Here is a 23,384-nt window from a genome sequence, read left to right as displayed (position 1 = left end):
AGACTATGGCTAAAAAGAAGGCACAGCTTAATAACTGATGTGAAAATAAGAATGAGTAACCAAAACTGAGCTCTTTCTTTATACTTTGATGAAAAACTAATGTCAAAGACTTTTCTCATCTTCAGTTACTTTAGATCAGCACCAAATATGAAAATTCTCCACGTTACAACAATGCTGGTCCCTCCCATCATAAAACAGCACTTTGATTCTTTCTGTATTTAAAAAACACAGCTATAGGTTTTAGGAAGGGATGGGGCAGAAGTGATAGAGAAAAGGGTGGAGGAAAAAGGAAAGGAAGAGGTAAATAAAGTTCAGCTGACATTAAGACCAACAGAGTAACCTCTGATCTTATGGTCTGTGCCTCTTTTATAATCATAAGTGGATAGGACATTCAAAGAGCAAGATGGAGTCTCCATCCAGTTTGGCACACATTCTCTGACAAGTTTTAGGTGGTTCTAGGTCCCCTGTTGGGTTTATTTTCTTATCGTCTGCCCAAAGACAAAAGCAAAAGGTTGACATCTAAAAGGAATTATCGTTAACAGACATTATCAATCCGGTCAACAGACATTAGCATCCTAGTGAACTAACTCCATGCAATGAATTATTGTGTGTCTCTGATTTATGGTACGAAGTCAATGCAACTGCTAGTGAACCCACAAAATGAACAGCAGTGTTCCCATGAGGGAAGACGCCCAAGAGCTCATACTGTCTTTGCTAGATGCGAACAATGTCCCTTAATGGGCACTCCAAGGCGAAAAGAACATAAGCACAGCATTCAACAGCCATCAAGTCCTTCATACAAAAGCCCTGGTTTTGTGCTCCTTGAGACCAACGGGGAAGGATCTAGGCATGCCAGTCTCCTCCGCTTAGCAAGCTCCCAAGAGCATCCGACGCTCACGGGGCAATTGAGTTACAGTTTTCAAAAAGTCCACAGCTTCGGAAGAGCATTCCAACAGTCCTTCCCACCCAAGCAAGAGCTTCAAAGCTAGGTCAGCAATAAGCAGCCTATAGGCTTCTTCAAACAAACAAACAAACCAAAACCCTCCTTTGGAGGCCTGACATGAAAGAAAACACAAACTAGCGCAACTCACACTCTTAGCACAACCTTACCCCCAATCAAAGCACAAAGAAACAATTTCTGGCTATTCCCATCCATAAATGTCCTGGAATTTGGAACAATAAAGTTTCTCCTTCTAAAATGAGTCGGCCAGATGGAAGCAGCAAAACCTAAGCAGAGAGGTTTGGTGGCGCTCTGACGACTTCATCACCTTAGGCTACTTGTCTCACCTTGAGCAGCAGTCATCTTTTTAAAGAACCGTCAACTCCCTTTTCTTCACACCCAAATACTTACACACAATGCTCTCACCTGACTTTCTTGCCTTGCTCGGTAAGCATCTTCACCAAATCAGCAATGGGGTACTGGGCTTTGGCTGCGCAGAGGCCATAACCTGCGAGGCAACATTAAGAACAAAAAAGAATGTGGCTTATCTTTGAAATGTTATGGATTAAAACCTCTGTCTTGATCAAAATGTATTTCTATGCCAACATAGGCAGTAAACTAGTCTAAGTGAAAGCATCTTTATTATAAATAAGTCTTTAAAAAAATTTAAAAATTAAAAATTTCATTAGTGTATACTTTATGCTTATATTTTATATTTTATTATTATCCCTTATATGCCTTTTTTGTCTAATGAGAGACAGAAACCCAGTGGATCCAGATGGGAGGGGAGGCGTAGAACAACTGGGACAAATAGGGAAAGGAGAAACTAATCAAGATACGGGGTATGAAAAAAAAAAAAACCTTTTCAATAAAAGAAATTAAATGTAGGACAGAAAACAAAAATCATGGTCTTATAACATCTAGGGAATCTGTTCAAGAAAATACAGTCATTCATTACACCTTTCCATAGATTTTTCAACAAATATTTTAAGTTATTTCTTAAAGTTTAAATAAAGCTTATTTATTCAGAAGAAAAACATAATACTGAATTTGAAACTAATGACCACCTCCTCAATCTCCCAATAAGTCTCATGCTACAGAATGACCCTGCTGCAATCCATGCACACACTAGTCTATGCCCCCGCTACAATCCATGCACACACTAGTCTATGCCCCCGCTGCAATCCATGCACACACTAGTCTATGCCCCTGCTGCAATCCATGCACACACTAGTCTATGTCCCTGCTGCAATCCATGCACACACTAGTCTATGTCCCTGCTGCAATCCATGCACACACTAGTCTATGTCCCTGTTGCAATCCATGCACACACTAGTCTGTGTCCCTGCTGCAATCCATGCACACACTAGTCTACGCCCCCGCTGCAATCCATGCACACACTAGTCTGTGTCCCCCCGCTGCAATCCATGCACACACTAGTCTATGCCCCCGCTGCAATCCATGCACACACTAGTCTATGCCCCCGCTGCAATCCATGCACACACCAGTCTATGCCCACTCTCATGTGATTTTAAACTCTGAATGTGTCTTTAATGACATTGTAGTCCTGTGGATTCTTCCTGGCTTTATTACTATTCTTCCAAAGCCTTGACTAGTTTTTCCCATTATCCTCCTTAAATATCCAAGTCTTTCCATGAAGCTTTCAATTTGTCCCTTACCTCAGCTTAAATCCTAACTCACCCAGGGACTTCAGCCATTGTGCTCACCCTGCCAGTGGAGCGCTAGCAGCATCACTGTACAAACTTAGTGTCGAAGGAGGACAAGGAGGAGGAGGAGAAATGAAAACCCTTCTCCTCCAACTCTACTCCCATAATAAAAAAAATAGTCCTTCCTTCCTGCAGTTTATGTAAGTATAACCAAGAATGTCAGTCATCTCTCTTTACCTTTAACCCTAAGATTATGCCCATGCCACCTACAGTGACCCATTTCTCTTCCTTCTTTTCTAGCCCTTGCTTCCGATTGCCACCCTTCGGTCTAGCTATCACGTCTGCCTTCTCCTACCCACAACACTGCCTACCCTCTAAGGCTCAACACAAATCCTAACTTCCCTTCAACCCTTCTTAGATTCCTCATGAGAAAAAAGAATTCTACACGGTTCAGTTTCACCACTGCCCTAACATGCTTGGCTTTATTTATCTCTCCCTCCGACTTCTGCACTGGGATAGCCAGTGCCGAGAGGGACGAGACTGCCCTCCATGTCTTCATACCTCTGCATACAAGCACAGCTTCTTCAGAGGGCACGCCGTTGCCTTTTAGTTAGGACAATCCACTCTGCGGGGTGTGCCCCATACATTACAGTGCATTTCCACACACTAACTCAGCTCTGTCACAACCAAAATCCACTACTCAGAAGTCTTGAAAAGTAATACATTGCATTTATCAAATTTGTCTGACATTTGCTATTTTTAATCATAGTATGTTCTCAACCAGTAAATTGCCATACATCAACTCAGTACGTAGTCTTTCCTCATGAAAACCTCCTATAATGGCATGCTAGAGTTAAAATCTTAATCTGACATTCTCTGGCAAGCATGAAAAACTAAGCTAAGGCTTACAGGTTAAAAACTGAAACCAAGAGAGAGTAAATGGCTTGGTCTGTGTCGTGCAGACCGTTAGAGGCAAAAGTAACTAAGTACAAGGGTGACATAGTGGGACTCCCATGACAAGTTCTTTCCAGTCTATCACTTCCAGGATGACAGCTCCAAGATGAGCTCTTTCTCCTAAGTCACACTGTCCCATCTGATCAGAAACCACTTATTATACAGGTCAGTTTAGCCATTGTCGTAACACACTTGGCGTTATTTTTTGCCCAGCGTAATCCTAGCAATGATCTAAACATTTGTCCTCATGCCCACATACGACTGCGCTTCTCATCACTCATCACAGAACTTCACTTCGCAACAGAAGGAGACCATTGCAGAAAACCACAAAGAGACTAATGCTTAACTGAGTCTGATGAATGGGCCCGACACTTCCACATGCTATACCTAATGTAAACTTATAGACCCTAAAATTAACCATAAACAAGACTCAACAATAACTTCATATGTGCACAGAGTTCAAAAAGATGGCTACATGTTACATCAGTTGATAGAATGTTTATGTTATTTCTGAATAGTAGCCCAAACTGAGAGTTCTCTATATGACCATTAAGTTGCTATGGTTTCCATTATGTTTCAAAAGGGCCATGGGCCCTAGAAGAAAATCTACTACTATCATGCTGCTAACTGGAATAGAATTAGATTGACTCCTGAGGATTTATTTTTGTTCCCGTACATAAATGCATCCCTCAGCCCTCCTTGCACCGTGAAGAACACAGTGACTCACAGATGGTCAAGGTGCAGAGCATAAGGCTGCAGAATGCTCAGTTAAGTGGGACTTATTTCCTATAGCCACTCTTCCCAAGACTCCTGGGGATCATGGCAGAAGGGAGAGGAAGCCTCAGTCAGAGTCGGCAGTGGTGGGTGGTTACAAAGAAACATTCTCTTCTGGGCACAGCAGGGCAAGCTGCACACACAAATTCACAGTGGTTGTCACAGCATGAGAGAAGCCTATGCGAATCCAATCCAGACCACATCCCGACATGAAGATGGGAGCTGAGCGTGAAACCCCACTGGTAGCAATGGGGTTATTGGCAGCTGTTAGTTGCGAAAGACAGGGCTCCTGGGGAGTTAGCCATGCTCCAGAGGAAGACCACACATCCACTAATACTTGGGTAACACAGATGGCTCTTAATGAGGTAAGAGCAAAACAAAACAAAGCAAAACACAAAGTTGGGTGAGTAGAGAAGGAACATGGATCTGGGAAGAGATGGGGATGAATGTGCTCAAACCTGTGGGAAAGTCTCAAAGAACTAATACAATTTTTAATGAGGTTTCAATTTCTCTTTCCCATATTACTCAATGTAATCAATTGCAACACCCATGCAGCGTAAATTTTACTTCTTTACCTGGAGTAATAACAATGCTATTAGCTTCCCGGATCATCTCAACTGCATTGTCTAGGTTGATTTCTGTATGTGTGCCAGAAATTTCCATCGGTTTTCCACCAGCTGTTGAAGATGTACCATAGCCTCCAAGAATCACATTAGCCAGGGAGCGATTCATTGCCTAAAAGGCAAAATCAATCACCTATGAGAGTTTGGCTATTCTTTCAGAATACCATGAAGTTTATGTGGATGAAATTCAACATCATTTTAAAGGAATTTATTTAACTATTTAAAAAATTTTAGCCAGACTGGCTTCTAAAATTAGTTCAGACCGTAAATAACAGAGACATCTGAGAACCATATCAATTTTCTAACCATGTCAATTACATGCTAATATGGTTTCAAAAAATGTTAAACAAATATTTTAATGCAAATTAAGTGTAAAATGTAAAAATGAATGAAAATTTTAGATGTGCTATTATCATCTAGACAATGAATAAGCAACTTCTCTCTCCATATTTAAATGTACTTCATCGGAGTGAAAGAGAACCAGAGATATTTATTTGTAAGAAGAAAAATGTCCACGAAATGACCTCATCTATCTCTTCAGTAGATTCTGCTACTGCATACAAGCTGTCAGAAGACAACCAGAAGGAATTCCAATTGGTAATTACACATTTCGTTAAAACTCCACAGTCCTTTGCACTCAAGGGGGGAAACGTGGGCGTGGACACTCTCATTTCCAAACCTATTACAGCTCATGAGATCCTGTACCTGGTTATCATGGAAGCAGATGGACTCGCCATTCTACATGATCCTAAAGGCTCCGCCTACAAAGTGGTGGATGAGCAGGTGGTTTGATTTCAGTTTGGGCCCACCCTTTTCACTAGTAAGATAACCTCAGGAGGAAATACAGACAACAGCACCTCTTATTCCAGGTGTGCTCATTTATAACCATCCAAGAACGACCCTTACAAATGCCCCCAACTGAACCATAAGATAAAAACAGGTCTAGTTTTATGAAGAACAGCTGGGGGGGGGGGGGAGGTGGTAAAAGGAGAGAAACTAAATGTTTTAGGGAAGAAAACACATTTTAAGAATTCAAATGGCCTCCTGTTTTAGTTGGGGTTCTGTTGCTGTCATAAAACACCATGACTAAAAGCAACTTGGGAAGGAAACGGTTTATTTTGCTTACACGTCCACATCAAAGTCCATCTCTGAGTTAGTTCAGGACAGGAACTCAGGCCAGGACTGCTTTCTTATGGCACCCAGGACCACCAGCCCTGGGGTGGCACCACCCATAGTGAGCTGGGCCTTCCCACACCAATCATCAATCAAGAACAATGCACCACAGGTTTGCCCACTGACTAATCTGGCGGGGGCATTCTCTCAATTGAGATTTCCTCTTTCAAAATGACTCTTGCTTATATCAAGTTAACACAAAACTAGCCAGCACACACACTATTCATGAATCAAAGTGTTTTATATGGAGAGAAAAAAAACTCAAAAACCATTTAAAACCTATTTCAATGGTTATAGTCCACCCACTATATTACTTAAAAGCTTACAGTTATTAATCTATTACTTTGTTTCAATGGCAATACTCTATTTAAAAAGTTTTTAAAAAAGTATTTAGAAATCTTCAATAATGCCACATCAGAAAAAATTTAGGCCATCCATACAACAATAACAACCTTACAGAGACAGTTGTACAGCCAGGGAGGTCTAGCAATACGAAAGAGTGGAGAAGGAATGTGGAAAAGAGCCACACTTTAATAAATAACGTAAATTTCAAAGATGATGGATAAGGGGATAAGAGAAAGTTTGATGTTTTGAATTAACATCCTAATCCCAGCCTGGCAGGAAGTTTATAAACTCCTGAATTAAAGCTGAAATAGTCATAACTGGGACTCCCCAAACATTCAATTTTTGCTGTCTATAAATCTTTTCCAGTTTTGATTATAACATTCAGAGATTCAATTATCGAAAACTAAGTTACTAAACTCTTGCCATTAAAAATTAATTTTTAAAATCTATTTTGGGGGCCGGAGAGAAGGCTCTGTGGTTAAGAGTGGTAGCTGAGCAAGCATGAAGACAGGAGTTTAGATCCTAGTTACCACGCTCACCTCCTACCCAAAAAGCTGGGCATGGTCCCACATACAACAGCAACCTCAGCACTGAGAAGCAACCCTGAGGTGAGTTGCTAGCCTAGGCAAAACTGTGAGCTCCAGCCTCAGTGTGAAACCCTACCTCAAAGGATCAAGACAGATTATGAGAAAGGAAGACCCTCAGTGATCCCTCTGTTCTCCATACATACAGGCCTATGTGACCCAACACACACATGTACATAGACATACATGTATACACCTCATTCATGCACACACAAAACAGAACTATTTAGATGTCAAGGTTCCTGTTAGAGAGAACTTTTCTCCAATGGACAACAAGTCTTCATTCATTTACGACTGCGCCAACAGATCACAGAAGCACATGGCGTGGAGAGAGATGTGTGAGGACAGGAGCCCACCGTTCTGCCTTGGCCTAAGAAGCAGCATTGCTTCTCCTATGAAACGGACCGAGAGAGGAGGAAAGAATCTCTGAGGACATTTAATGAAAGTGCACTCACTCACTTGGAATGGAGAAAAAAATAGTGGCTGAACAATCAAGGTCTACTCGTTAAACGCATAAGCAAAATTATATCACCATTATGTGAATTCCATGTGGTCTCTTAAAAATTACATTACTTTTCATCTCTTAATTTACCATTGCAACATCGTGTTCACAACAAATGTTTAGGGTTTACAGCTTTGTGTCACTCTTTTTTTCCCCCTTATTTTATTTGCTTCCTTAAGTGATTCATGAGACCATCCTGTGGCCATTTATTCACAGATTGAGGGGTTCTCAGATTCCAAGACCAAGAAAGAAAAAAAAAATTACCACACTGTCCGAGTCTGTTCCTTTTGAGCTAATTAGTCCTATAATGAAAGCTGTGTTCTACATTAAAGAGACCATTAACTCACATAATTCCAGCTACACTGAAAGAAATTAATCTGAAGACAAAAGAAAGGTCATAAAATAGCCAAAACCGAAGCAATAGCATATATACCATTCAGTACTGTCTCGTGTCTCAGTGTTCTGTAGATACTGATTAGTCAATCACAAGGAAAAAAATAAAATAAAATTCTGTTTGGCTTGACTTTTGACTTCCTTCATTCTGTTCTATTTCCATTTGAAAAGAAAGAGAGTTTTTTGTTGGGTTGGTTGGTTTTTGTCTGAAAAAAAAATGCTTTTCCAGTTTGCTAAGAGCATCTCCCAGGTGATATTATAAGCAGAGGGACTATGGAATCATAAAGAGGTTGATTATTACAGCAGGGCATAAAGCAAATCATGGATATGTGTTTGCTGTTTGGACAATGTCAATGTCTGTTCAGGTTTTATTATATGGTTTGTTGTGTAACCACAGCACTGGGTTCAGAGGCTACCCAAAGGAATTCCATGTCAGAAGAAAAATGTGATTTTCAAGATTGTCGGTTAGTCACTTGGGGAGCATTCCTTTTCTTCCCACATAATAAAACCACCCTGCCTTTGGTTTGGACTGACATGTTTGCTTCAGTAAACACTACAGAAGGTCAATGCACTGGTACCATATGGACTCTAATAGCATCTGCTAGTATACCCATAGATGGTTCCAAAATAATAGATAAACAAAATAGCCCTTTAATGCCCTTTAACAAATCCGTGACATTAGAAAGAAAATGACAGCTACAAGAGAAATTTAGGGAGAATAAAAAAAATGCACTTTTAATGCCTTAAAATATGGCAGGCTTGTTTTCAATTTGTTTTTGATTTGTTTCTCACTGGGCTGTCATTGAGTGTGGGAGTGCGGGGAGCAGTGGAAGTGCACAGTGCCCATCACCAATAAGAGCTTGGGCTGTGAAGGTTCCCTGGATCCTCTCAGCAGCAGCAGAATCCAACAAAAAGGCCCCACGCCCTCAGGCCATTTCCCTGTACTGATGCAGAGTGGACCGCTGCAACCATAACAAAGTTCAAGACATTTCGCACTACGAATTTGGATATATAATGATAGAGCCATACTTATGTACTAATGTGTAGATGCATAAAATGTATGAGTTATAAAATTAAATATTAGGATAACGTAATACATTAAAAAGAGGATGGGCATGAACACGACGATCTGGAACTAGAATATCAAATGTTAACAGTTAAATGATGAATAGGAATTACGTCATTTTATTTTCCCTTAACCTTTTCTACCCAACCAAATTCCCTATATTTTGTACTTCTATAACTTACTCTCTGAAACAGGATCTTCACAGGTACAAGCTGACCTTGAAGTCTCTATGGAGTTCCAGCTGCCTGCAAAACTCCATGATCTTCCTACTTCCGCTTCCCAAATGTGTGCTCTGCTATGCTTCTCTCGTAGGAGGCCTTTTGGATTTTGTTGGTTTATTTTTAAACTGTGTAGCCTTGGTTGGCTTAGTACTCACTATGTAGACCACACTAGCCAAAACTCACAGAAATCTACCTGCCTCTGCCTCCCGTGTGCTGAGATCAAAGGCGTGCACTACCACATCTGGCTTTGGAGTAGTCTTTTTAATTAAGGCTTTAGCTGTTCTTAAATCCAAATAAACACACACATACACACACACACACACACTATTACAGAGTATTAATCTGATCTCATATATTTATGATACCAGAAAGCTATAAGGACATATTATTATAAGATCTCAAAACATCAAATGTTTTCTTATTCATTTATCCATTATCTTTGAAATTTACGTTATTTATTAAAGTGTGGCTCTTTTCCACATTCCTTCTCCACTCTTCCATATTGCCAGCCCTCCCCGGCTGTAGAACTGTCTCTGTAAGGTTGTCCCTGGCCTGGTTATTGTTGTATTGCTGTATGGACGACGCTGGACCTTTTTTTTTCTGATGTGGTTTCATTGAAGATTTTAAATACTTTTATTAACTTTTTAAATAGGGCACTGTCTTTCAAGAAAAGTAATAGATTAATAACTGTAAGCTTTTAAGTGCTGTAATGGATCGACTACAACCATTAGAATATATTTTAAATGGTTTTTGAGTTTTTTCTCCCCGTGAAGTATTCATCATGCAAAATGCTTTGATTCATAGGGTGTGTGCTGACTAGTTTTGTGTTAGCTTGATTTAAGCAAGAGTCGTTTTGAAAGAGGGAATCTCAATTGAGAGAATGGAGACTGCCCCCACCAGACTGGTAAGTGGTGCATTTTTTTTTGATGATGATGATGATGACAATTGGTGTGGGAGGGCCCAGCTTACCCTGGGTGGTGCTACCCCAGGGCTGGTGTTCCTGGGTGCCATAACAAAGCAGACTGAGCAAGCCATCAGGAGGAAGCCAGTAAGTAGTTTCCCTCCATGGCCTCTGCATCAGCTCCTGCCTTGAGTTCCTGTCCTGAACTCCCTAAGTGATGACCTGTGATGTGGACGTGTAAGCAGAATAAACCCTTTCCTCCCCAAGCTGCTTTTAGTCATGGGTGTTTTATGACAGCAACAGAACCCTAACTAAAACAGGAGGTCATTTGAATTCTTAAAATGTGTTTTCTTCCCTAAAATATTTAGTTTTTCTCCTTTTACCGCCCGCCCTCCAGCTGTTCTTCACAAAACCAGAACACTTATTGTCTTAGGGTCCAATTGAGGCAGTGAAAATAGAAGAGGTGCAAGGACTAGAAAAACATCTGAAATGGGAAAGGACAGAACAAAAGGAGGAAGAGGAGGTCGTTTTACACAAGCACACAGAAGAGCGTGTGTGTGGCCGGCACCGTTTCCTGGGTTACTATAGTTACTGCATCCGAGTTACTGTGGAAGTTACTGTGCAGCTGTGACCAAAAGCAGAGAGACCAAACAGGGAGAAGGCAAGAAGTAAGAGACGCAGTTTAGAAACTTGGGGCATAAACTGCTAAAATAATAATAACAATAATGATCTAAAGAAAACCATGAGAGAAACACGGGTGAAGTGGGAAGGGTACTCAGGATGCCCTCTCAAGAGCTACATTTAAGTCCTTCCCCCATCCTCCTGTACTGAAAGGCCATTAGCTCTGACCGAATTCAAGTCTTTTGCCAGGCGTGGTGGCACATGCCTATAATCCCAGCACTCAGGAGACTGATGCAGGTGGATCCTTAATTTGAGGCCAGGGTTAGCTATGTGGTGATATTCTGCCTAAAACAATCGGGAAAAAAAGATAAAATAACTCAATCTTGAAATTTGATTTCAAAACTCATTTTTCTGACAAATGGCCTTTAAGTAGTTGTGAAGATCTGCTGCCCCCTGCTGTTCACTCAAATTTTCCAACAGAAACAAAGTAAGATGGTTTAGAAACCCACTTTTGAAGGAAACTCTATTTCTAAAGAACTAAAAGCAACTTTCCCTTAAAGGTACTTGTAACCGAAACACCACAGAGCCTGGAAGTTAAGTTCTCAACAGGATATAAAATTCCCACATCCCAAATCTTCGGAACTACTTGGGAACTGCTACTAGCATAATAGTCAGGCTGTCTTAAACCTGGGCTGCCAAGCCCTGTGTTTTACAAGATGAGCATAAACACAAAAAATACTTTTATTACAAAAAGGTAACTTCAGTATTTTAATCAACATGTTATCTCCCAAGGCAAGTAAGATACCGAAATGTTAAAATGAAGGTATTCTGTAACCCGATGTAACCATAGAAGCAAGTGTAGCTCTCACCTCGTACCCCGAAAGCTCTGTTGTGCAACACATGGAGTGGATTACAGAGATTCACAAGTGGCGGAGATACAGAGACTAAGTGACCGAGGGATGCCCAACCCCTAATGATGCATTTACAATGCAGACAGCACACCTAAGACTCAGGGAAAACGGAGGAGGAGACGGAAACATTGTAACAGCCAGAGGATGACGCTTGAGAATGACATTGGAAGAGGATGGGCCTGCTGCTGGACAGTCCCCTAGACGTGACAAGGAGAAAACACCCGTGAAAGCTCAGCAAGACGGTTGCCTGAACAAGACTGGCATAATGACATCGTGAGTTGAGCGCCAATGTGGCTGGGGGACGTTCCACAAACTCCTGCCCTCAGTGGAGAGCTACAGGGGATCAACGGCCACTGAGAAAGGGCAAATCCAGTTCCTCCAAGGAATCCTAAGTGGTCAGTCCTGGACATATGTACATATAAGCAACACTGAGGAGACTCAGTATGCTATCTATACATATGTATACCTACACTACAGAAGAAAAGATCTTAAGTTGGGAGAGGGCATGGGAGAAGTTGGAGAGGGGACAGAACTGTGAGAGTAACATAGATATAGTGTTCATGTATAAAATTCTCAAAAATAGTAAATTTTTTAAGAACCAGATGACTGGAGCAATGGCTTAGCAGTTAAGAGCACTGGTTGCTCTTCCGGAGGGACCCAGATTTGAGTCCAAGCACATGGCTTACAACAATGTCACTTCAACTCCAGCCCTCTTCTGGCCTCTGCAGGTACCAGACATGAAAGTGGCACACCGACATACATGCAGACAAAACACCCATAGCACGTAAATAATCTTTTTTATTAAAATTTAAATAATCCAGAGGTATAAAATTGTCCTAAATATATTATAAAGGTGATACACATTAAGGTTATCTGTAAACCCAAGATGTCTTTGTAAGCCTTGGGGTAGGTTTTTTAAATGGTCTTTCTTTTAATGATGTATTTTTTTTATGTGCATTGATATTTTGCCTGCAAGTATGTCTGTGTGAGAGTGTCAGATCCCCTGGATAGGGAGTTACAGTCTACTGTAAGCTGCCATGTGGGTGCCGGGAATTGAACCCAGGAAGGGACCTTTTTTTTAATTTAAATGTTCAGAGTTATACCTTACATAGTCTTGATAAAGATATAAACATTGAAAAAAAGACAAGTTTGGCGTTTTTCAAATCTTGTTTGTCATAAAGCAATGCAAATGGGCTTCAACAGTAATCCAAAACTATTCTGTAGAGAATAATAACTATAATTTAAGCAAGTTTTTTCTTGTCAAATTTATAGTAACCTATAAAAAGATACCTTTTGCCATCAAGGAGAGAATTAATTGGGAACAAAAGGGAAGGTGGGAAGTATTTATGCTTTTACTTTTCTGTTCTGGTTTCTTCTTTAAAAAAAAAAAAATCACATTGACCAGAAACCTTCACAATAGGCATTCTAATAGATAACCAGGAAGAGCATGGTCAGAACAAGCTGTCTAGAAACACGTGAAAAGTTAAAAGTAAAATAAAAAAAATAAAAAAAGAAAGAAAGAAAAAAGAAGTCTCTAACAGTGAGTATATTTCTAAGACCTGTGTCTTAGGAGTGAAAATGATTGGATATATAAGGGAGTCATGAAGCCCCACCCCTAGCTGAGAACTCAGGGCCTCAGGGAGGGAGATGTGGTCCCAGAGAGTCTACCCATGCTCTGGCAATTATCCTACACCATGCACATTAAGAGGACTTAATCACAAGAGGGGGAAGAAAAGAGCACATGAAGTTGGGAAGTAACAGTGGTTGGGGGTCAGGAGGACATAAAGGGGGGAAGGAAAGGGGAGGTGGATTATTGTCTCGTTTTGAGACAAAGTCTCACTGTGTAACCCTGGCCAGACAGTCTCAAAGTGAGATCTGCCTACTTCTGCCTCCTCCCAAGAAGTTGTATTAAAAAGGCATGTGCTACCATACCCAACAGGGGGGTTGGATTTGACCAAAACACAGAGAGATAGGGAGATAAAGGAGAGATAGATAGATGATAGATAGATAGATAGATAGATAGATGAAATTTTCAAACAATAAAACACATGAAAGATGTCAAAGATGTACTACATAAATAAAAATCAAATAACCTAATTTGTGAAGTACTGGGGAAAATTAAATTAACTTTGTATAACTATATGATAGATTACTATAAAGCCCCTTAAATATATTTTAAAAGCATCTTTCGTGATTAAAAAGGTAAGACTATGTAGCTTGTAACATTTTGAAACTTAAGTGAAAGCTAGGCACAGCGTGTTATCACAAATTCCTGTAATCCTAGCACTTGGGAAACTGAGGCAGGAGGATCTCAAGTTCAAGGCCAGCCAGGGCTATGTACCAGAAACCTGTCTACAGAGGGAAAAAAAAAAGAATTGAATTGAAGAATACAATAAGGTCAGACAAGTGAATACACAATACTATACAAACAAAAAGAATGGTAAAAATAAACCAAAAGTAAATATTACGTAAATATTATGTATTTCCCTCCAGGCAGAGAAAAGTATTCAAAGGGTTTTACTTTAAGTTTTCCTAAGTCTTTGTAGTTGAATATCTTTAAATCAGTCTCAGAAATTTGCTCTGAAAATCCTCATATTTCTGCTGAAAATAATTAAAACCAATCGATTTATTTTTACTGTAAACAGAAGAAGGATCAAGCACATCCATCCCTCCAGGAGATCATTCGCATTCTCTTTCACATGCGTCTCTTACCACACACATGATGTATGACAAGATGGCACCAGAGGAGCCGATAAGTGCGCCCACGATGGTCAGCAGGTTGTTGTTGAGCAGGAAGCCCTCGGCACACAAGGCCCAGCCCGAGTAGCTGTTCAGCACGGTGATGACAACAGGCATGTCAGCGCCCCCAATAGCAGCTGTCAAAGTCACACCCTAGCGAGAAAACCAAAGCAAAGTCCCAAGTGAACATACACAATCAATTCTCTAAAATTCAACATCTGGGTAATCACTCCAATTGTCTAACTAACACATTTCCAAAGAAGTTCTACTTCTGGTGATGACCAAGTCTGCCATATGACCAACTCTCTCATAGACATAACTACCATGAACATCTGTCCCCACCACCCCCAAAATCCCCCACACAGAAGAAGTGATTAAAATTGGCAGAAACTGGAAAGGAGTCTCCACTAGGGAAAATTAAATGATACCAGGTTCATGTCCCAGCTCTTGATGGCTTTAGACTGAAGTCAGGCCCCTGCTGGTATCAAGTGGAGGAGATAAAACTCAGCAGTCCACAGTCTTACTGGTTGGCGATCCAGAGGACATGGTTTTGGTGACAAAGACAGCTGGGAAGTGAAAAAGAAAATCCTACAAAGGAGCAGGCTCGAAGGATTTGAAGGAGCCCCAAATGCTGTGTAGAAACACTACCCAAATCTCTAGCTGATACGCAAAACTCTGGGTCAGACTCCAGGCAATTCTGCTAAGGACAAGTAACAACAGGTTTCAGACACTGTCCCAAAAGAGTCAGAATTTGAAACTTCAGTCTAACCAAATTAGCTGCCCCAAAACAAAAGTAATACAAAAAATGTAAATTAAATTGTGAATGGTTATTGATAACTCTACATGAATACAACAGAATCCAATGTGTCTAAAAAATTTATTAACAATGTCCATGATGCAATTCAAAGTTATTAAATAGAAGAAAGTAAAAAGCTAGGGGGAGCAGACTTTTTACTATTCATTCCATAAACCCCTCCATTTTGTGTTTTGTTTCTATGAGGATATATAAGACAAAGGCAATTAAAAATATCCTTTGTGTTATGGGGACATTTTCATACTGGCAATAAGTTCCTCTCAAATATATTCATCATTTCTCAAAAATTAGCAATTCTTTAAAATTTTAATTTCTATATTATAGGTTTGATGACAGGAACTTTTGAAAACTTGTGCTTGATTAAATTAAAAATAGAATTATTTGATTTTATTTAACATAAAACAAAAAAATCACCACCAGATAAGACAGAAGAAAACTGGATTTTAAAAGACGCAAAGACAGAATTTCAAGTCCTTTTCGGTGTTCTAAAGTGTTTGTGCTGACCCATGCCCTGACTCCATGATCACTCATGAATAAGTCCTGTTTGTACACCACGGCTCTCGTGTTTCTGAATCACAGAGTCGGTATTTAATAAGAAATCACAAGATAGCCTTACTAGGTGCTATGAATATTTTCTTAACTTAAAACATAAAGGCCATCTACAAAGTATAGCCAGACTAGAGGAATGTGACAGAATTCCACTTAATAGCATCCTCTTATAAAATGCCGAACTGTAACAAAGACAGGATCTCTGTTTATCTCAATATATTAGATGCAAAAACCACACAGGAGAGGGAGAGAAAACCCATGGACGGACGAACTCTGCCAGTGGATTTATTAACTGTAACTCATCATACATAATTATTGGATTCCACATCACATCTTCCAGGGCACATGAGAGCAACTTAACAAGCTGTGGCCGCCTTACACATAACACATTATACAAACTCGGACGCACTATTTGTAGAACTTGTGATATGGTAGGTATTAAACCAGACTTTAAGTCCTTGGCTTTTAAAATTCCCGTTCACCAGCACACTGGCACAACGAAAATTTCAGAGCACTAAAGGTGTCGGATGTGACAACTTTAAATCGCCAGTTAAGGGAACATGATTTTCTTCTCGCACTTTTAAAACTTTCTGTATTCTAAAATGACGGGCATGTAACCGTTAGGGGATCTAGAAGAGACGGAAACGTGATCAGACTGTAGTCTAACAATATATCCCTGACTCTTCTCCAAGTAGTTGCTTCTCCATCTCCAGCAACTTACCATGATAGTAGAAAGGGCAGACACCGAGCCCAGACAGGTAATGCCAGTGGTGAAGCTGGGGTCGGCCATAAATGGGATGAGTCCACCCGCACTAGCAGCCAGCAAACCTGCATTGAGCACGTGCCTTCCAGGGAGCAGCAGAGGAGCTGACTTCAAAATACCTGGGCCGAAGCAGAGGTTACTCAGAACCCAGAGTGTGCCATGGGAAACCCCATATGTCACTTAATCCTAAGTTACCAAAACTTAATATCAGAATAATAATGTGGTACTTCAGACATCACTTTATAGCACGAGATATGAAATATAAGACATGTGAAAAGTTCTACATGTAACACACATTAGCAGGGACAAGAAAATATGGTTCAACTTAACTGTTCTTTTCCCTACTTTTTGACCACATAATTTCTTTACTCTGTCATGGAATCTTAAAAATTGATTTTTTTCCCCTGTATGACCAACACAGAAGTTATTAAGTGTGGTTTTGTTTATTTACAACTTCAATACGGAGTTCTGGAACATTAGCATTTCCAATGCTATCAACTGGGCCCAAGGGAGAAGAACCCCTGTTAGCTATTTCTAAAGAAAAAGCCTGAGACAAGAATGGGTGAGACTTGAAGTTCATTTGTGATTTTTTTTTAAGTTTCATGAAAGTTTCCCCATTTAATAACTTTATTATTCAGAGGCAAAAACCATATTTTTACATCACAAACGACTTTCTCCAGGGACTTGTTTGTGACCGCGCTGCACAGAGGCTCTCTGGATTTTTCCTTCTGCTTTCATTTTTGTGATTCAACATCGCAATAGTAAAATTTGCCTTGGCAGCGTGCTAAGACATGTTGTTTTTCAGAATGAGTTCCATTAACCAAACTTACTGGATAATAAGAATCTCTCTACTCTAGGAAACACAAGTTCATTTCTGCAGAAAATATATAGACATCCCTAAGCAAAGGCCAGAGAGGTGCTATTTTGATCATATGTATGAAGAAATATCCCTTAGTGTCTACAAATTTCTGTGTACTAATTTCTACTATTAGCTGTCTGCAGAAGAAATGGCTCTATGAAAGCTTAGAGCCCCCTAAGAATTAAAATGTATTATCTTTTTGAGGGAAAATCTTTTAAATGTGTCCGAGCGCTATACAAACCCACAGACACCCTGAATGATGAATATTTACCTAAATGTTATGTCAAATCACTTACCCTGTAATTTTCCATAGGCAACAAGAGACCCACTGAAGGTGACTCCACCGATGTAAGTGCCAAGGTAGGCCACAATCTTGGTGAAATTTGATGTCGCGTCCATTGCAAAATGTGGATATTCTACAATGTACTCAGCCATGCAAGTAAGCACGGCCGCCAAGCCCACTAAACTGTGGAAAGCAGCGACCAGCTGAGGCAAGTCGGAAATCTGGATGCGCTTCGCAATCGCCAAACCTGTCGGAACACCAAGGCCAGGGAGGAATTTGAATCTGACAGACCTCTGGAGAACGGAAACCCGAAGGACACGGGGTTTGCATCCCTGCCGCAGATGAGCCTTGCCTGGTTCCCAGCGTGGGCTAAGTGTAGAGGAAAACCGCCAGCTGTATGCACATCGTGTCAAAATACCTTCCTTATTTCACCTCATCGAACCAATATCAAAAAACCGTGTCAACTCTGCTCCTCACAAACTCAAAAGACTGCCCTGGACGAAAGCTTGTGAGATTACATAAAGCTCCACTGGAGTCCCCTTAGGGTCTCCCGCCGAGTGAATATTCCAGGCTCTCTCCTCTACGGGCAATGCCTACACCTGTGCATGTAATTAACAGATGGAATTCTGAAGAAAGAAAATTAAGCTTGGGTGTTCAGGTAAGTGGAACTAAGGCCAAAACTGAAGAAAATCTCTGGGTAATAAACCCTCTAGTTATGAAGGATTTTCACAGTTGCAGGAGGTAAGTAGAAGTAGTAGTGGGATCAGGATACTTGCTTAAGGTCATCTGTAAGCAGTTTCCTACCATGAGCCTACAGTGCAACCATTTTCCTTCCAGTGTCTTTATTGGCACAAAAGGACCAGCTTTCCTGAGGAAGTATGGAAGGCAGCCTAAAGCTAACGCTCTGCTGGGAAAGATTTACCAGCCAGCTCACAAGAAGGGGAGGATGCATATACGAGTTTATATAAAGGTTAATGCACAACCTTCAAGTAATAAGATATGCAATTGTGTGTGTGTGTGTGTGTGTGTGTGTGTGTGTGTGTTCTGTGTAGGAGAGTACCGGATACCCTGGACCTGGAGTTACAGAGAGTTGCGAAGTGCTTAACATGGGTGCTGGGAATGAACTCGGGTCCTCTGGAAGAGCAGCTAGTGCTCTTGACCACTGCGGCGGCTCTGATGCCCCAGCATATGCAGCCTTCTTTATCCCAAGTTCTAAAAGGCTATTGACTTTGATAAAATGACTTCATCGATTCTGCCAAGCTCTTGTACCTGTAGCAAACCTAGAATTTTCAATTTCACACTTCCCACACACGTATCAATAAACATTTTCTTTACATTTAAAAGACTGATTCAAGAAAAACTTCTGTTTGTGGTATGAAAGGTAAGATGCAAGAGAAGACTTTGCTCCTGTAGCAAACATGTGGGAGACTTCTTCACTAAGGATGGTAACAGTTATCAAACACAGGAAGAATATTTGCTTATTCTGTGCTAATCACAATGTAAACGCTATAGTAGCATTTTAAACTTAAGTTATATTAAATTTTTTCCATCACCTTGTTAGGTCTAGACAAGAAACAATGGATTTGTATTTTGTTAATACTTTCACCAAGAACAATTTTAACCTGCCAATGCTATGTATCAAACAGGAAATGGGGAAGAAATTATAACAGCCTGCTGTTACATAGTATCTCTACTGCAAGCCAACACAAATAACCTCAAGAGCATCATTAAAAAGTCTAGTACATTAATTAAAAGAGCTGTACTATATTAGTGGTACCTTTGTTTCTGAAGTATTTTAAGTTTATTTTATTTTATTTTTACTTATTTTTTTCTTTATGTATATGAGTGTTTTGCCTGCATGTATGTCTATAGACCGTGTGAGTGCCTAGTACCTTTGAAGGCCAGACGAGGTAGTTGGTCCCCTGAAACTGTTGTTACAGATGGCTGTGAGCCACCATGTGGATGCTGGGAACTGAACCCAGTTCTCTGGGAGAACAGCTGGTGCTCTTAACCACTGAGCTGTCTCTTCAGCCCCTATTTAATTTTTAACAATGGCTTTATTTTAAAAACCAGCTCATAAAATTCTGAAAATTGGACAAGAGTTCCAGCACACTACTAGAGAAAATTAAAACAGTGGTTGTTCTATCCAGTCACGTGTTATTTGAGTGTTCAATATTTATGAACAGAGTCTACTGCTGTCTATAATCGGCAGAACAAAAGATGAGCCTGCATATATAAGTGTCCCAGTCCCCCGTCCTGTAAGCAGTAAGTGAACATAGTCAGTAAGAGAAAATAAGAACTTCATACCACATGGGATGGTCTTTAATCCCACTCTTTAGCTCAGTTGGGACACTTTCCCATGTTTTAAAACATCAGTATTCAAATAAGAATTTGAATAAAAATAAGCTATGTGGTACTTATCCAAGAAGCAATCTTCCTAACCATGCAGTCTTCAAAACATATTCCCAATATTAAAGAGTTTTTAATTTTAAATATCTGAGCATAACTTTCTTCAGATATAAGAAGGACATGAATGCATCTGAAAGCAGAAGTCCACCAGCGCTTACCCATGGTACCACCCAAAGCCATTACACCAAAGTCTACCAGCACTTACCTATGGTACCACCCATGGCCATCGCGCCAGACATCTGAGCTAACAGTTGTGGATCTGGTTTCAAACCTCCAAGTGTGGCTGCCAGGCCTCCTGCAACCCCAATCATGCCCAAGGCATTGCCAAGTCGAGCTGTACCCTGAGTGGAGAGGCCGCCCAGGGCACCAACACAGCACAGGCCTGAGCCCAGGTACATGATCTGATCAAAGGAAAGAAAAAAGGCTATTAAAAACTTCAGTCTGTCGGCATAGCAAAGACCTCTCTTGTGGACCGCGATTCTCTAAAATTTAAATTCAGTCGACAGATAGATATGAACTCTTCTGATAACATTTCAAAATATTTTCCTATCCACTAGGAATGTAAATATACTAGATAGTTTACATTGTACTTATAATTATGCCATATATACAAATTAGATTTGATAGTATACACAAATATACAAAAGTACCTGAATTTAAATGGTGTTGTTAGATTTTAAAACACTAAAAGTGTCCAAACGCTACAAAATAGCCAATCCATGTCATTGGTACCATGAACTGTGCCTTAATTATATATACAGTAACATTCTCATGGCAGCCACGGGAGAAAAGAACCATTATCCTCACTTTATAAAGGGGGAAGAAAAGCTTCTAGGGGTTACATGGTTTATCCATGGGAAGAGCAGTAAGCAGCAAGCTTAGACTTCAGACTTGAGTCTCTCAACTCCCTGCTTCAACTCTGCTCATAAAAAACTAAATAAATAAATAATCTTTTCATTCCAGCAACACTGTGTATTGAAAGCACTGAAGAAACCAAAAAGGGAGACGTGATTTTTTTGCTGTCAGAAAAGTTACAATCAAGTGGTGTTCACTGGAAAGAAACATAAAATATGTAAACTCACAGAAAAGCCTCGGTGTTTTATATTACACCTAGGACCTTTCTGGAAACACATCTCATTTTTCTTTTCTTACTATATAACATAAAACTTGTGTGTGTGTGTGTGTGTGTGTGTGTGTGTGTGTGTGTGTGTGTGTGTGTGTGCCCGCACGGATGTGTGCATGTTCGCTTGTGTACGTAGGTCAGAGGATAACCTCATGTGTCCTTTCTCAGGTGTCTTTCCACTTAGTTCTTTGAAACAGGGCTTCTCACTTTCCTGGAGTTCACTGGGTAATCTATTGTTCCCAGGATCTGCCTGTCCCCCCCGCTCTGCGGTGCTAAGATTACAAGTATGTACAGAACCACACCCAGTTTTTTTTCCACACAGGTTTTGGGGATCAAGCTCATGTCTTCGTACTTGTACAACAAGCACTTCCCAGCCAAGCCACCACCCCAGCCCCAACAACAGTGGTTCTCAGTAAGCTGGTCACAGTGCCCTGGGTTGAATGGCACTTTCACAGGGTCCCCTAATACCATCGAAACACACAGATAATTATAATTCATAGCTAGCAAAAAGACAGTTATGAAGTAGCAATGAAAATCGTCTTATGGTTGGGGGTCACCACAACATGAGGAACTGTACGAAAGGGTCCCAGCATTAGGAATGTTGAGCACCACGACCCTACAAATAAAAAAAAAATTAAAATTATAGGGGTCTGGAGTGATGAGTCAGTGATTAAGAGCACTGGATGCTCTTACAGAGGACCTGGGATGGATTCCTAGCACCCACACCGTGGCTTTAAAGCAGTCTGTAATTCTAATAAAAGTGGCTCCAGCCTCTTCTTCTGACCTCTTGGGGCACCAGGAATGCATGTGCAGAAACATGTATGCAAGTAAAATAGCCATACATGCAAAATAATAATTAAAGGACAAAATACACCTTTAAAAAATGTTTAATTACTGTATTTCCTTAAACACATTGCATGTCTTTCGTTATAAACATCTTTCGTTATAAAAACTGTGATGTATTTGAGGAGCAGAGAAGTGCAAACGTTTCCAGACTGACCACTGGTCACTTCCCTGTACCCTCACAACAGTCCACGGGCTCACGAGGAAAGTACGACTGCCTTCTCAGCAGTTTCTATACGTGAAACCTTAAATCGAGTAAGTCAGCCCACTCCAACTCCTGGTCCTCGGGAGATCAGAAGGGTCTGTTGGAACAGGGCATTTCCAGGTTACAACTGTATTTGCTGAAAGAGCTGAATGTTCTTGATAGTTTAAATTCTGTAAGCAAAATGTCGTAAAAGGGAGAACAATGTAGTGGTAAAAACAAAAGCACTCAAAGGTCTCTTACCTCTTCAATGTTATAACCACTGTAGAGGGCAGCAAAATATCCACCCACAAAAGTGCCACCAGGGAGGAGATACAGGTAATTGTATTCTGGAGGATCCGTGGGTCGCTTGAACATGTCCAGCATTCTCTGAGTCACCAGAAAACCACCTTACCGAATTAAGAGAAACACAAAACAGCAAGAGGTATCACATAGGACAGCATGACCCTTTTCCATATGCTAGAATATCTTTATTAAACATATCTGTATGGCCAGCTATCACAAAGTGACAACTATTATTCCAAGTAATATTTTTTGACCCTCAAAAACCAAAGTCATTCTATTATTAAAACCAGTTCCCTTAAGGTGGATGAAGAATGGGGAACCCTCAATCCAGTTAAGAAGAAAACTCGCTATCAGAACGCAGGGCCAACTGTTTCCGCATGCCTAGAAGCAAACGGCCATTTAAAAGCTTGAAAATACAAAGGAGCAAAAGTCAGTGTTTTTCTCTGATAGGCTACTCTGCTTGTCAAACTCTGTAGCAAATGATAAAGGGAAAAAACACTGCATCAAAAGACACCAGGTTTCTTGGACAGAATAAGGAATTCTTAGCTATAAAACAGCATCAAATGAGTGTCATACATGAGTGGCGTGCTAGCCTTTTGGTTTTCCGGAACGGAGTCCTGATAAGGCAAAAGACTAAAATCCTATCTGCAGTTGTACTTATTCAGCGATGTCACGGCGATAGCAGAAGTCAACATAATGCAAAGCTATGCATTCCACAGTTTTCCCGTTAGCTTCCAGCACGACATCCTTACGTGGTTGAAGGTATGGACGGACTGGTTCTTTATCAGTGCAGTTTCTAACCATTACAGATAGGCAAAATATTTTACCTTCCTTCCAAAG

The 23,384-nt window shown here is 40.5% G+C and overlaps 1 protein-coding gene across 4 annotated transcripts in view; it reads right to left on the bottom strand.

The window, feature by feature from the left end:
- Positions 1 to 23,384, bottom strand: part of Nnt (nicotinamide nucleotide transhydrogenase) — an 86,079-nt gene that overhangs the window by 17,873 nt on the left and 44,822 nt on the right. For all 4 annotated transcript variants that reach the window (XM_038321330.2, XM_038321333.2, XM_038321331.2 and 1 more), the window contains exons 13-19: positions 22,503 to 22,648; positions 20,297 to 20,492; positions 17,696 to 17,929; positions 16,499 to 16,659; positions 14,388 to 14,567; positions 4,911 to 5,070; positions 1,367 to 1,448 (exon numbers count right to left, since the gene is read on the bottom strand). In XM_038321330.2, the coding sequence (XP_038177258.1) occupies positions 1,367 to 1,448; positions 4,911 to 5,070; positions 14,388 to 14,567; positions 16,499 to 16,659; positions 17,696 to 17,929; positions 20,297 to 20,492; positions 22,503 to 22,648 (1,159 nt within the window). The remainder of the gene's footprint in view (positions 1 to 1,366; positions 1,449 to 4,910; positions 5,071 to 14,387; positions 14,568 to 16,498; positions 16,660 to 17,695; positions 17,930 to 20,296; positions 20,493 to 22,502; positions 22,649 to 23,384) is intronic.

The sequence above is a fragment of the Arvicola amphibius genome, chromosome 3 (assembly GCF_903992535.2).
Source record: "Arvicola amphibius chromosome 3, mArvAmp1.2, whole genome shotgun sequence".
NCBI lineage: Eukaryota > Metazoa > Chordata > Mammalia > Rodentia > Cricetidae > Arvicola > Arvicola amphibius.
This window is presented reverse-complemented; position numbering and strand designations above follow the sequence as displayed.